We start from the raw sequence: 15,020 nt of genomic DNA, 5'->3' as shown, positions 1-15,020 counted from the left end.
AGGGTTTTTGAAAACATACCACTGGATATTCCCCCAGAGAGATGGTTTGATGTGATGGACACCCTAAAAATGCCCAAAAACTAAACCAACTACTGATAGGAATTTAGTTAAATAATTTGCATCCAACTCTTTATTTCTCCATAAAATGTTTAAACCCTTTTATGGCTCCAAAAGTAAAATGCTTGTTTGTTTTTTATGTCTTTGCATAGAGTTGAAATCACAAAACATGAACAAGAAGGAATTTACAATAATATGCAAAGTGAAGATTGAACTGCTGAAATAATATTATTTTTATCTAATAAAATCAAATAAATAGCAGACTTTTCAACTCACTACTTACTCCAGCATTGTACCATAATGTTCCAGTAATGACTTCCCAACTTGCTGCTACATTAACATGAATAGTGCTGCGCTATAGTAAAATCTCTCCTCAATCAATGCAAGATCCTCATAAAATCATCCCTTTAGAATGGCATAAGCATCAGACAAGAAGTGGAATTGATATGAGCAAACACCCAATCTGCTTGTAGCTGGAAATGCGCCCAATTTGCCTGTTAATGAAGCTGATAGCAATGAATTTCAAAGGCCAAACCCCAAGGGAATGACGTCTAGAATGTCACAAGAGAGGATAGATGTCCTCTAATGCCAAGAACGAATTTGCAACTCACACATTAATTTTCTTCTCATATTCAACTTGCCGAATGAAGCCACTAATGCTCCCTTTTATTCTTTCTCCATGAGTCGATTCAACTCACATGAGCAATGTGGGATAAAAGATGTACGATATAAAACATGTTAAAATAATCACTTATGCCTCCCTTAGGCGCCCCTTTTTGATTTGCACACATTCCCATAAAATTTAATATTAAAGTAACACTTTAATATTTTACAATTAAATTAAATGTTATTTTAATAATGCTTTAGGTATTAAAATATATTAGCTATCAGACTTCGAATAGCATGAGTGATAGCTCGTTGGAAAGCTCTCGCCAAGTTGTATCGAATTCAATCACCAAAACTAGTCTCCCCTATGTCCTGTTGACTTATTAAAAACAGTAAGTATGCCTAAGACTAAGTAAATCAACTTTGTTTTGGCCCAAACTGGAGATGACTAGGCCAAAACACTCTAAGATCCCTTTAAACCCTTTGATAGCCCTCGAGACCATGTAGAACTAGGCTAACGCGCACACACTTGGTCGATTGCTAAAGTGGGGACATTACAGTTCGTCCGCCTTGAAATTGTTTGTCCTCAAGCAATCTCAGTACAACCTGCTGGATAACCTGCTCACTCTCCCATGTAGCATCCTCCTTCGGCAGGTCTTTCCATCTAACCAAATACTCCTTCACGATCGTTGTTCTGAGTTTTCTCTCTCAGGTGTCCGAAATAGCCTTAGGTACTAACACGAGCTTGACCTCCTCATCCAAAGGGGGTAAATCTGTAGAAGGAACTACACTCTGACCAATGGCTTTCTTAAGCCTCAACACATGAAATACATTGTGCACCCGACTACCCTCTAGAAGCTCAAGCTCATAGGTGACTTCTCCCACTCTGCAAATCACCTTGTATGGACCATAAAATCTAGGTTTCAACTTCTTTGCTCCGCTCGTCTTGAGCAATGACTGCCTATATGGCTGTAGCCTCAAATACACCATATCCCCTACCTCAAAACTGCGCTCTACCCTATGCTGATCAACATACAACTTTGCTGATTTTGCGCCTATTGTATGTTTTCCTTGAGTGCTCTCAAGATATCCTGACTATCTTGCAACAAGTCTTTGGCTTTGGGCACTCGGCTATTCCCAAAACTAAATCCATGAAGCTAGGTGCTTCATACCCATACAATGCCATAATTGGAGTCATCCTGATGGTCATGTGATATGTGGCATTGTAAGAATACTCCCCTACGTATAACCACTTGACCCATGCTCTCTGCTGCGTAGTCACATAGTTCTGCAAATATCCTTCCATCCATCTATTTACTATTTCCGTCTGCCCATTTGTCTGAGGGTGGTAACTCGTACTAGTTGTCCTGAACAACTCCTGCCAAAAGGCGCTCATGAACTTGCTATCCCTGTCAGTAACAATAAATTTTGGTCTCCCATGCAACCTAAAAACCTCTTCGAAGAATAAATCTGCAACTTGTGCTACTGTATAAGTAGAAGGAATAGCAAAGAAGTGAGCGAACTTTGTTAATCTGTCTACCACCACATAGATACAATCTCTTCCCTGCACTCATGGTAAACTACTGATGAAGTCCATAGAAATACTTTCCCATTTCCTGTTTGGAATGGGCAAGGGCTGTAGTAAACTTGCAGGAAATGTGTGCTCTCCCTTATTCTGTTGACAAACTGCACATCCCTGACATATCGCAAGAAACGTGTGCTTTCCCTTATTCTGCTGACAAACTGCACAATCCCTGACATACCTCTGAACATCATCCTTGAGCCCTCTCCATGAGAACCGCTCTTGAATCTGCCTATAGGTCTTGAAGACCCCTAGATGCCCAGGTGTAGGTGCATCATGAAATGCCCTCAAAATCTCCTCTCTAAACTGTGATGTAGGGATCAAATAAACCCTGTCTTGAAATCTGATCAACCCATCCAACACTGCATACTTGTCATCTTGAATGGTGCCCGTAATTTTCCTAGAAGCCCAATCATGTCCTGCATACTCTACTACAATTTGATCTCTTCAATCTTTTGGAACCTTTGCGAGAGCACATAAGTGGGATCTCTGAGATAAAGCATTAGCCACTACATTTTTCTTACCTTTGACAAACTCTATATCAAAGTCATAAGCCTGCAATTTAGTAACCCATTTCTATTGCCGATCATTAAGATCACGCTGGCTCATGAAGTATTTAATACTATTGTGATCTGTTTTGATCACAAAACACCCACGTACCAAATATGATCGGAATTTGGCCAATGCATGCATTATGGCCAACATTTCTCTGTCGTAGATAGAATAACTCCTCTCAATTCCTCAAAGCTTCCTACTCTCGAATGCAATGGGATGTTTGTCCTGTATCAATACTGCTCCTATCCCGTCTCCTGAAGCATCACATTGAAGCTCAAATGGCTTTGTGAAATCAGGTAGAGCTAGAACTGGACAAGATGACATCACCTATTTGAAGTGGTCAAAACATCTCTACGTTGCCTCTGTCCATGTGAAGGGTCCTTTCTTGGTAAGATTTGTCAAAGGTGCGACAGTCTATGAGAATCCACTAACGAACCTCCTGTAAAAACCACATAAACCAAAGAACCCCTTAAGCTGTGTGAGGTTTGTGGGAGTAGGCCAATCCACAATAGCTCTAGTCTTTTCAGGATCAACCTGAACACCAGTGGCACTAATGATATGCCCAATGTAAAGGAGCTCAGTCATGCCAAATATGCCCAAGATAACATCTCCTCCAAATGTTGCAAGTGCTCCTCCCAGGTCTTGTTGAAGACCAAGTTGTCAATAAAGAAGACCATGGCGAACCTCCTCGATTGCCCCCTAAACACTTGGTTCATACAACTTTGAAATGTGGCAGGTGCATTGGTTAGCCCAAATGGCATAACCATAAACTCGAAGTGACCATAGTGACATCGGAAGGCTGTCTTCTCGATGTCCTCTACTCTCATCTCGATCTGGTGGTATCGGAATCGTAAATCGATTTTGGTGAAGAAGCGTGCACCATGCAACTCATCAATCCTAGGAATGGAATACCTATTTTTATTTATTTTTATTTAGTGCCCTGTAATCAATGCACATGCGCATCGTCCCATCCTTATTCTTCACTAGAAACTACTGCTGAAGCAAAAGGGCTTTTGCTAGACCTAATGTGCCCTATCTCCAATAGCTCCTTAATTGCCTTCTCTATCTCATCCTTGTATTTCCTAGGATGACGAAAGGGGGTAATCATGACTGGTTTGGCTCCCTCCTCAAGCTCAATAACATCATCTATTCCCCTATCAGGAGGAACCCCATGTGGAATATTGCCAAATATTTTGGCATGCCTGTCAAGTATCTCCTGAATATCCGGTGGATGACTCTTTACCTGTGGCTCCTGTGGGGTTGACATGATAAACCCCTCTACTGCCCACTCGATGTCATTATGCCAAAAAAGTCTTTGCATTCTCCTTAGGGAGACTACTCTACAACTCCCATCTGAAAGTCCTCTGAGTACAACAATTTTTCCCTTATGCTAGAATCTCATCTCTAGTTTTGCTAGGTTGAGTGTGAACTCAACTAGCGAGGCCATCCATGTCATGCCGAGGATGACATCATAGTCTCCCATGTCTACTACATAGAATTCATCCTCCAACTCATAGCCATCTTCAAACTTGATGTGAAGCTTAGATATCTTCCGAGTGCATAATAATTTGTCACCATTAGCTACCATGACTCTAAACCCAACATGGTGGTTGGGCTCGCGTGCATATCATCCCACACATTGTCTGTTGTAACCCTGTTCTCCGCGGCTTCTCTCCATACAAAAGTTTCCAGACCTATGCGATACAAAATGTGAAAGTTCTTTGCTGCCCCGTACTCTCCTTCAAAAATTCTTGTTTTTCCATTGTCATTCGTCTTCCAGTTGTCTTGTACTGTTCATCCCATTTATCTTCGTCCTTCCATACTACTTTCGAATTCGAACTAGCAACGGCGCCAAATGTTCAGCCCGTAGGTGAACAGGAAAAAAACATATAGTCAATGAAAAATACTATTCATTATCAAATGCTTTCCGTACACAACAATGAAATTTCATACAATGATAATGATGCCAAAATACATAAGTGTTTACAACATTTATAATGTCCGAAACGGTGCCAATGAAACGACACAGCCGTGTCCACACCGGTAACTGTCTAACTACCCTTTTTGCCGGACAACATACACAGGTTCTTATTTATCTTATTTTGTATTGTGTTTGTGAAGTCAATATTGTTTTTAACGACACAGACCCTGAATATGAATGTATGAATTTATCCAGTAGTTATTCGTGCAAGATCAATAGTATGTAAAACGTGTATGTATTTGAAAAATGATATGACTCCAGAATTGCTTTCTTTCAAATTTTCATAATTTATTGGATTTTTAAAATCATATTGTTGTATTATTGGAGTTTGGATTCTTACAATGTTTGAGGATGTACAAGTTATTGCTGATATGGCTGATTTCGATTTCCATATTGCTGCTAATGTGAATGTGGCTTTGGATTCACATGTTGCTGCTAAAATTGATGATTTTCATGTTGATGATATGGGCGTTGCTACTTATATAGAGCTGGATTTACATGCTGTTGATGTGGATTCACTTGTTGCTGATGTTGTTGAGGATCTACATGCTACTATTAATGTGGATGTGGATGTGGATGTGGATGTTGTTGATTTGCTAGTGATTGACATGGCTGACGATTTACATGTTGCTCGTATTGTGGATTTGAGCTTACATGTTGCTGATTTGGTTCTGGAGTTACATGATGTTGTTGAAATGGATTTCATGTTTGAGGATGTTGCTATTGCTGGTTGTGATCAGTTGTAGGAATTGTTGATGAAGCATTATGTTCAGTTTATTCTAGGGAGTGAGCATGCTGATTGGGTTGTTAAGATTCTTTTGATTCTTATGCTTGAATGGATGAAGCAAAGATGGTTGATGTACAGATTTGTTCTTTTGTCTGAGATGAAGTGGAAGCCTTTGGTGAGGATAAAGTTGGTTGTAGACATTTCTTTGGCATGAAAGTATGGGACATACTTTTCTATCTACTTGGGGAGTTTGATGTAGGAGCATCACACTCGAATTTTGTGGATCTATGGTTTGTGTAGTTGGAGATGTGTTTAAGGCATATAGGGGAACCTTGTCCTAAGTGCGCGTAATGATTGGAGTAACTATGTTGGAGATAAGAGTCGTTTTGGTGGCTACTACTAGCATGTTCCTGATTTACTAGCAGGCCTTGGAGATTATTTCCGCGAGCTTCAATTAGGGGGAGTTAGTGTGTGCGCTCTTGGGTTTGGATCGTTGGATGGCATGTGGACCTATGCCTAAGGGCACATACTCTTATGTTGTAATGAGTTAGTTATGCATTGTAAATTTGGGGCTTGTCCTAAGTATTTAGTTATTTCATGTATTTAATGTTTGTTGCCAAGACAACTTGTGGCTTGAGGGTTTATTCATGTGAGTGTTATTTAATATAACTTGCTAGGCCAACTTATGGCGTGGTTTAGTATAAGTAGAGGGCCTTGTGAAGTCTAGAGTCATTCAGTTCAGTATGGAGTTCAATGTGGAGTAGCTGAGAGGAGTGAACTTTAGCAGAGCTACTTGTTAAGTGTGGCTTGGGAAACTAGAAGGTTGCTTGGTGGCTTGCGAGCACAAGTTTAGATTTTTCTTGGGGTTTTCTATGAGATTATGAGTCTAGACTAGCTAGAGGTTGGATCTTGCGAGGTCTTGCAGAACTTTTAGTGTAATTGCTTATGTATTTGGCCGTAACCTGGAAGGTGTTACAGCCGAGCATGTTGGATGTAAATCTTATGATTCTATTATGAGAATTGGTGTTGTTTTGGATCTAAATGTTTGTGTTAGTGTTTATATTCCGCTATGTGGTTATTTACTAGGGGCTAGGACATCTCCTTTGGGGATTCTGTTGCCGTGCACTACATCAAAAATCCTCAAATTTGGGCAGTGGATGGAAACCCATTTTCAGCTGGAGACATTGCGCAAGTGTTTCACATTGTATTCCAGGTTCATCTTTTCTATTATCCAATCTTGTTGTAGTGATTGTATCTAGTATTGGATTTCTTGGTCTTTTGTTGAAGAGCTTCAATGAAATATGATTTCTTAAAATGTATTGTTGTTTGAGAATGATTGTAATAATAGTTTCAGACTCATTTTGATCAGTTATTTTCTGGGGTTTTGTTGATGAAATCTGAAATGCATTGTATGAAATTATTTGTTTAAAATTCCTGAGATTTCTTCAAGGGTTTTTAGAAAATATCCCAACTTGGCCTTCAACACTGTCCAGGCAAGGTGAGACCAATCCTCACAGCCACATGATAATCCATAGGGGACCCACCCAGGGTGTGGTTGGGTAAATCAGACCTTTTGTCTGGACGTGGTTTGAACCTGCATCGATCATCTGCATCTTACATTGGCTTGACCAACCAGTTGACACCCCGGGATATTAATACATATTGTTTACTGTTAATAGAATGGTTGGTTGATTTTGAGGTTGTTTTTCCTAAAAGCATTTAACCAAGCTATGTTGGTTTAACTTGTATCTCTCTTGGCTGTCTTATTCTGTTTTCTATTCTTGTTTAACTCTAAGTTCTATTTAATACGTCATCACTCTGCTTCACATTTGAGCAGATTGGGTGGCTTGTTACTCTATCTTTGTAGATTAATCTAGGATGCTTTTGCATATTTCTTTTCGTTAAGCTTGAATCTTTTGGGAATCAGGCATATATCAAATTGGATGAATGCCGAATCTATTCTATTCATCTCTAAGTGTATGCTCCTATGACAGAATTCCTAATTTTGAGCCCTTTATGTAATACTAATTTATTTGTAATAATGCAGGTTGGTTACTCAATGGCAAAGGTAATAAATGTTGTACAATCAGAACATTCACATGGGGATCTTATTCTTGCTTCTAGAGCATCACAAATAGGATTGGTAAGAAAATGTTAGCGTTTCGAATTTAAGGAAATATCTAATTCAAACTTTCAAATTTTGTAAATTCAATTTTTTTTTTTTATATATTATCATTGAAAAACTACAAATATTAATATGGTAATATTACACTGAAATTTGAATATAATATTGTGTCCATTTGAATTGAAATTTGAATGTTTTCTATTAATTTCCTGTCTTAGGACAATTATTTTTTACCAATATTTATGAAATGCCATTTAAAGCTTTTTGTATCTCATTGAAGGATGAAAAAAAGGAGATTCTTTTCAATATACAATAGGAATGAATCTCTACTCATGGCCTGAGAGTGTAATTAATTTTAACAAGTCCTAGCAAATTTATGCTTCTACATTAAAAGTCTCCAACATCATACCATTTAGGTATATGACTCAATAAAGAAATCAACAAAGAAATTCAAAAATTCAAAAAAGTTATACTCACATGCTCATTTAGTATGGTAATATTAGATAAGAATCTGTAGATATTATGTAACATTTTCCCCTTGGAATTGTAGACACTAACTAATTTTCCTTTATCCTCAATGCACATCAACTATCATTATGTAGGGATGTCATTATGTACTATAGAGTTGTAAACAGTTATGGCTTTGCATTAGTCATTGATACACATCAACTATTACTTATGTGTTTGGCATTGCTACAAAAAGATGGCAGTATTTTTTAGAGAGAATGCCATTATAGAGAGTCTAGGATATGATAAAATTTGACATAGAGAGAAGCCCGCATTTCTCTAGTATTATGATGATCTATCCTGATGATGGATCATGGAGTATGATCTGAAATGTTTATTCAATAAAAATTACATGGTTAATCCAGAAGTTTTCAAGCAACATCATTATGGACTGTATCAAATAATATCACTACTAACTTGCAAAGATATGTTTCAGTTTGAGATGAAATTGATTTATTCAGTTCTTACAGTGATGTACCTTGTGTAGAACAACAACCAACTTGAAGCTAGGAATTTATACCCTTTAACAAGGATGTGATCTACATACACGTGTACCAAAACCCATGAAACCTAAGCATTACTTAATTGTTATAGTATGTTGTGTCAATAAGATGCACTTTCTTTGGTAGAAGATACTTGTGGTCAGGACAAACACAAAAATTTATGGATATTAAGTTGCAGTGTTTTACAGATTTTCACTCACAAATGGATGACTGGACAAACGTATCTGATTGGACATTTTTCCATTTTCAAAAATTAATTGGAGCTTTTGGATTCTGGTAGTTGAATATTTTTTAATGACATTTTTCAATATGTTGAATACTTTAATATCTAATCATCACCTTGTTGACTATTTCCATGAATAGACATGTCTTCTCAGACCTTTCACTCTTTTGCATTGACAATAATCACAAGGGAGGCCGCAAAGCACACAACCACCTCTAAGTGATTCTAGTTCTAGAGTGAAGGGTGATAGTTGATGACTTGATAGTAATACATCAACTCAGGGACTTGCTTTCCAAAATTCATCCTTCCAGATTATCAAGACTTTTGGTGCATCCAATACCTTGTAAATCCACATTGCCTTACAAATAATATCATTTTGGGATTTTCCCTATGTTTCTTGGGTTCTCTCAACTACAAAGTATTCATATTCAGATGTGATTTGATTTGAATATATATGCTAGGTCAATTCCTGTAAACAAATGGTTTGGAGGGTTTTGTTCCCTTGCCAGATGTCTCTTGGGAGGGTTTTGAGATGCACTTGGCACATGCTTGGGCAAGGTATCCTACATCCTAGGCACACAAGGGTTCCTTGTTATATATTCCCTGTTTTGAAGGGACTTGTGCACTTTGAAGTTTCAACCATAATTTACTTACTCAGACTTGGTAGATCAAACTATTTTGATTTGGCAAAACCTGAACAGCTCAGTGTATTCTTAAACTTTGGAAATTTTTTAATGGAGAATACAACTATAGAATAATTCAAATGAGTTTGGTGGTGTCGCCCCTCATGTGCGGGTGTAGTGGTACTGTAGAGTCTAGGGGTAGTACTTGGCATGCATTCCCTATTGCAATACAGGGCAGGATCAAGGGGCAGAGACCACATCACCAAGTCCAAATGAAGAGCTTTCAAACCATTTAGACCTTCATGACACTTGCCATTTTCATTAATTTTTTATCAAGGCAAAAAGTTGTGTATTTACACTCTAATTCACACTAGAATACTGAAATATGTGGTGAGTAGTCTATGCTGTCGAAAGAAAGACTAAGGATGATAGAGTTTCTTAGAAATTAAGTATTTGCACGGATTTTGAAAAGGTCCAAGACACTCTTAGCTGTAGAAAACAAGAGAAAGGATGATAAGAGTCTCTTACAAAACATAGGTATTGATAAAAGCATCAGCTAAAGTGGTTGAAATTTTGCTGGTGCAAAATTTAGATAATAAATGAAAGTGTCTGTTATATTCATCCCACCCTTAGATGTTGATGTCAATAGCCTTGTGCAACCCAGGTATAATATTCTGCAGTGTGAGCCTATGAGAGGAAAGCCTAGGTACTAGCAGGGAATAGATCAGTTATTGGTTGACAAACTTCCATGTAACGTACTACCAAGTCCAACATAGTGAACATTGGCAGTTAGTTGCAGTAGAGACTCCAGTTCAGCTGTCTTTTTTATCATTTGAATTTTGTGCAGCTGACATCTTCCAAATCCAGCTATGAGACTATAGCATAGTGTAGGTTGGTACCCATTGTGAGCAAGTTGAGCAGGCTAGCAAATTAGGAGTTGTGTCTTTTCAAAGATCTGTAAGAACATAAGTGATTGGCTAAAAGGTATTCCTGTTCTTAGTAATCATTTGGAATCCTTCCTAATTGTTTTGTAAACTGTGATTGTGTATAAAATGTGTTGGTGGATATATCACCACTATGTGCTATGGAACTTTTCAAATGGTGTGTTTACAATTAGCTTCGTTGAACTTTTAATATCAGACTTAGTAAATGGAAAGAAATATCAAATTTATGCTTTGTATTTGTTAGCAAATGAGTTTTTCTTCCACCAATTGAGCAAAGGGTTGGTGGATTCATTCTTATTTCAGATCATAATGACATTCCTATACAAAATCAGAAAGTGAGAGTTTGTCATTGGCTTACAATCTTTTTCAGAGCAATTGTACCTTACAAAATGTGAAGTGGAAGGGAAATGACTGCTACAATATGGAGTTTTTATTTTGTCCAATCAAATTTGGGTAGTCTCCCCCCCTTATAAACTTACAAAAGCCAAAGTTACTGATGGAGAGCTCTCTATGAGATTATGGTTGTAATCTATTATAGGTTTCTAACCTTCAAACTATAGACTATTACGTACAGGTGTATCAGCCTAGCACAGAAACTGAAGCTGTCTCCAATAACTGAAAAAATGGTTCACTACATTAAGATATAACCATTGTTCCATCAGCACAAAAGTACAATATTCAGGAAACCAGTTTATTATCTTTGAATTCCCAACCTACGATTAAGTAGCATCAATCATGTCAGGCTTATCACAGGAGAGGAAGATGAGGTTTGGCCAGGATCACCAACCTGAACCATTGACTGAAATTCAGTCTTTGGGATGAGAAGCTTGGGGGCTGCTTTGATTTCTGGCATGTTGGGCAAGGAAACTTGCCTCTCAGGAACCTGAATGAGATCTCTTATTCTCACAAAGCCTAGACCCAACTTGAAATGCCCATGCCATGACACATGTACTTCCCCCCTTTCCAATTTCTCCAAGGCCTCAAAAAAAGATCTTCCAATTATTTACACATTTTTATGGGTACACAGCCCTGATGACCTATACTATGAGTCATCAATTCAAGTGTTGTGATGACTGCGTCAGATTCTCATTATCTCAAAACATAAAATTGCAGCTGTGAGGTAATATGGTGAAAATAAGAGGTAACCCTAGCCAAATCACTCGTCAAGCAATCATTGTACCAATGATTGCATTAAAATGCTAGTGGAACACTTTTTTCAACCCAATTGTTGATATATTTCCAGAGAAACCCAGTTTCTGTCTCTAGGTTGAAGATTGACACCCACCATGAGTGTCAATCACATAAAAAGTCATTGACTGGATAAACGATGGAGGAACATCAAGTCCAAGGCATTAACTAAATCCTCAAGTTTCCAAACAATATAGCCAAACTTTCGCCGTCTCATTCAAAACAATATGATCAGGGTGTTCTCATGCAAGCTAAATATAATGTAGTCATGAATGCAAACTCTAATTAAGCATGTGGAGATCGTTAAGAATTTAACTTAGTTATTCCAAACTATTTCTGAGTCATGTCATGAGCTGGAATCATCTCAAATAAACATATTGATGGGCTTGTTGATGGCAAATTTGTTAAGTTTCCAAACTATATAGCCAAACTTTCGCCGTCTCATTCAAAACAATATGATCAGGGTGTTCTCATGCAAGCTAAATATAATGTAGTCATGAATGCAAACTCTAATTAAGCATGTGGAGATTATTAAGAATTTAACTTAGTTATTCCAAACTATTTCTGAGTCATGTCATGAGCTGGAATCATCTCAAATAAACATATTGATGGGATTGTTGATGGCAAATTTGTTAAGTTTCCAAACAATATAGCCAAACTTTCACCGTCTCATTCAAAACAATATGATCAGGGTGTTCTCATGCAAGCTAAATATAATGTAGTCATGAATGCAAACTCTAATTAAGCATGTGGAGATTATTAAGAATTTAACTTAGTTATTCCAAACTATTTCTGAGTCATGTCATGAGCTGGAATCATCTCAAATAAACATATTGATGGGCTTGTTGATGGCAAATTTGTTAAGTTGATCGACTGCTAAATTAACTTTACAAAAACAATGCTGGCATTTATTAGATGACATATCTCTAGTAGAATATTCTCCAGCATTCAGTTCTGTGTTGCTTTTATTTGGATGATTATTGGATATTCTCAATAATAAATTAATAATATTTGATACACTGATAGCAGGCCTTAACCTTGGCCTCATTGTCATCCCCAATTTAGTTTTACCTTGCGTGTCCTTATTTACAGACCCATCTCCCAAAAGACTGGGGTTGCCTTTGGATGCACTGTCAAAGTTTGGTTTCAAGGAGTAATCAGATAAAAGGGATCCATTTTACAGAAAATTATGGATGGGTTGGGTTTGAACTCCCAAAGCCCTGTGAATGGCGGAACTATAATGTAGAGCTGGATATGTGTGTGTGTGTTTATTGAACAGTACCACTGTGGTAAGAAGAGGTCAAGGATTGGTTTACTATATAGTTTCTTTTGTTGATTGTCTACTAATGAAAATTACTGTCACGTAGTTCATGCAATGTAGCAGTAGAGGATTTTGTAAGTTGAATTGTGGTTTGTTGCAGTGCATGAAGGTGTACTATTATTAGTTTTATTCCTTGACAGTTGATGGATAGTAGATAAATATTAAGAATCTCATAACTTCTTTTTTTCGTGGTTTATTTCTAAACTCCGATGTGATAATTGCAGGCATCACCTTCTTCTTATCTAGTTGAGATGGCTAAAATGGAAAGGGTGAGCTTTTTTTAATTCCTTTTTCTTCAATCTCATTGTGTTGCTTTCCTTCAAATTGTTTCTCAAACCCTTTTCAGAAATAAGAAATAGCTGTCAAACTCCATTGCTAGAAACATGTAACTTTTGCAAATGGTTTGCATTGTTCTAAAAGACGTCCAATTTAAAGTTCATTGGGAATTCCACAAAGGTCCTTTTTAGGCCAATAGAGACACTGGACTTTTATTGCTGGTTTTTTTCATGATTTAACTTATTGCTATTTTTCAATAATTTACGGACTTCTGTCATTTTTGACTCTCTATAGATTACATATATGATTATATCATGTTTTTAGACATAATGAGATTTGTTCTCTCAAAGATGGTGATTCTTATGATTACTGATGGAATTGTGAATGCATTATAGATATTAGATGCTTACTGCCATTGGAATAACTACTAAACATATTTCATATTTTATGATCTCATCCATGGATAGTTTACTTTTAGCCTATGTCATAGGGTTTAGGTTTGTGTTTGGCAATAATACAATTTGAATGAAGTTTGTTAAAGGGAAAAAGATTTAAAAAAAAATTGATTCACTTTGATTTTAAAAATTTAATATATCCAAAACATTAACAAAATAGTTTAACTTTGGTAAATAGGTCTGAGATCTTTATAAAAAGATGAAATATTTAAAAGCCATGATAAGTTTATCAAAGTAAACCAGAAGAAACATATGAAATCATGGTAGTGAAGTTTTTTTATAAAAAAGAAGAATCAAGAGTCAAGATTGTAGAACCTCAAAAAGATCCAAGTCATTAAGAGCGCTTGGCTGAGATGATGTAACATCAGCATTACAATCTGCACTATATAATTCATCTGGACAAAGATAGGCTCATTTGCAATTGACATTGCTATTTCTTTTAGAATTGGTTGTTGTTATTAAGATGTTAAGACTTCTGTAGATTATTCACTTACCTTTTAAAATTGTTATGTAGACACGATTTCCCAACATTTGGACAATCCTCGTTTCGAAAGAATGTGGTCAAAACAACTCTAATTTCTCTCAACATCAACTTGCTTCCTGAATCAATATTTAAGCAGAAAATTGTTGTAGCTCTGGAGTTTGTGATCCATAGGTCACCAGATGTCATAAGATTTTGAAACTTTTGTTGATTTATTGACATACCTTTTCAAATTGTTATGAATGTAGATAAATTTCCCAACTTTTGGACAACTTGTTCCTCATTTTAGACCGAATGTTTTCAAGACTCAAAACAGCTCCAATTTCTTTCAACTTCAACTTGCTTCCTGACTCAATATTCAAACAGCAAGTTGTAGCTCTAGAGTTTGTGCTCCACAAGTCACCAACATCAATAACCAAAATTTTCTAACTCGTGCCTTGTCATATTTAGCTGTTGACATTCCAAATGGTCGTTTTGCCATTTTCAATCCAAAACTATTGGATTTGGTTCAAACCTTTTAGTGACTTATAAACCTTCTTTGTATCTTCACAATCACTTTGTCTATCAATTTAAAATAGAACAGGCTTCAAATAACAAGTTACTGCATTTATGTGTATCATTTTCCATCACAAAATAACTATATCCCATCTCTACATATATTCTACTGCCATATTATTTTTTCCTTTTTGAATAGCTTCCTTATACTAGATCCATACTCTTATAAAGCATCACCAAGTAGTCACAATACCGAGCATCAAAATATATGCAAAGTAATGGATAAGAACAATACAAGCTAAGTAATGAATTTATATAAACATTGGAAGAAGTTGCTGACGAAGCAGTCTAAAAATAGTAAATGCCCCTCC

At 36.8% G+C, this 15,020-nt stretch overlaps 1 protein-coding gene across 1 annotated transcript in view; it reads left to right on the top strand.

Annotated features, from left to right (window-relative positions):
• Positions 1–15,020, top strand: part of LOC149537701 (lysophospholipid acyltransferase LPEAT2-like) — a 136,358-nt gene that overhangs the window by 60,894 nt on the left and 60,444 nt on the right. Inside the window, exons 7-8 of the mRNA XM_089799076.1 lie at positions 7,556–7,651; positions 13,167–13,211. Of these exons, the coding sequence (XP_089655202.1) occupies positions 7,556–7,651; positions 13,167–13,211 (141 nt within the window). The remainder of the gene's footprint in view (positions 1–7,555; positions 7,652–13,166; positions 13,212–15,020) is intronic.

This window comes from Cupressus sempervirens, chromosome 9, assembly GCF_028749045.1.
Source record: "Cupressus sempervirens isolate cs-2001-9-10 chromosome 9, ASM2874904v1, whole genome shotgun sequence".
NCBI lineage: Eukaryota > Viridiplantae > Streptophyta > Pinopsida > Cupressales > Cupressaceae > Cupressus > Cupressus sempervirens.
The sequence above is the reverse complement of the archived record's forward strand: the minus strand, read 5'-3'. Positions and strand labels throughout refer to the sequence as shown.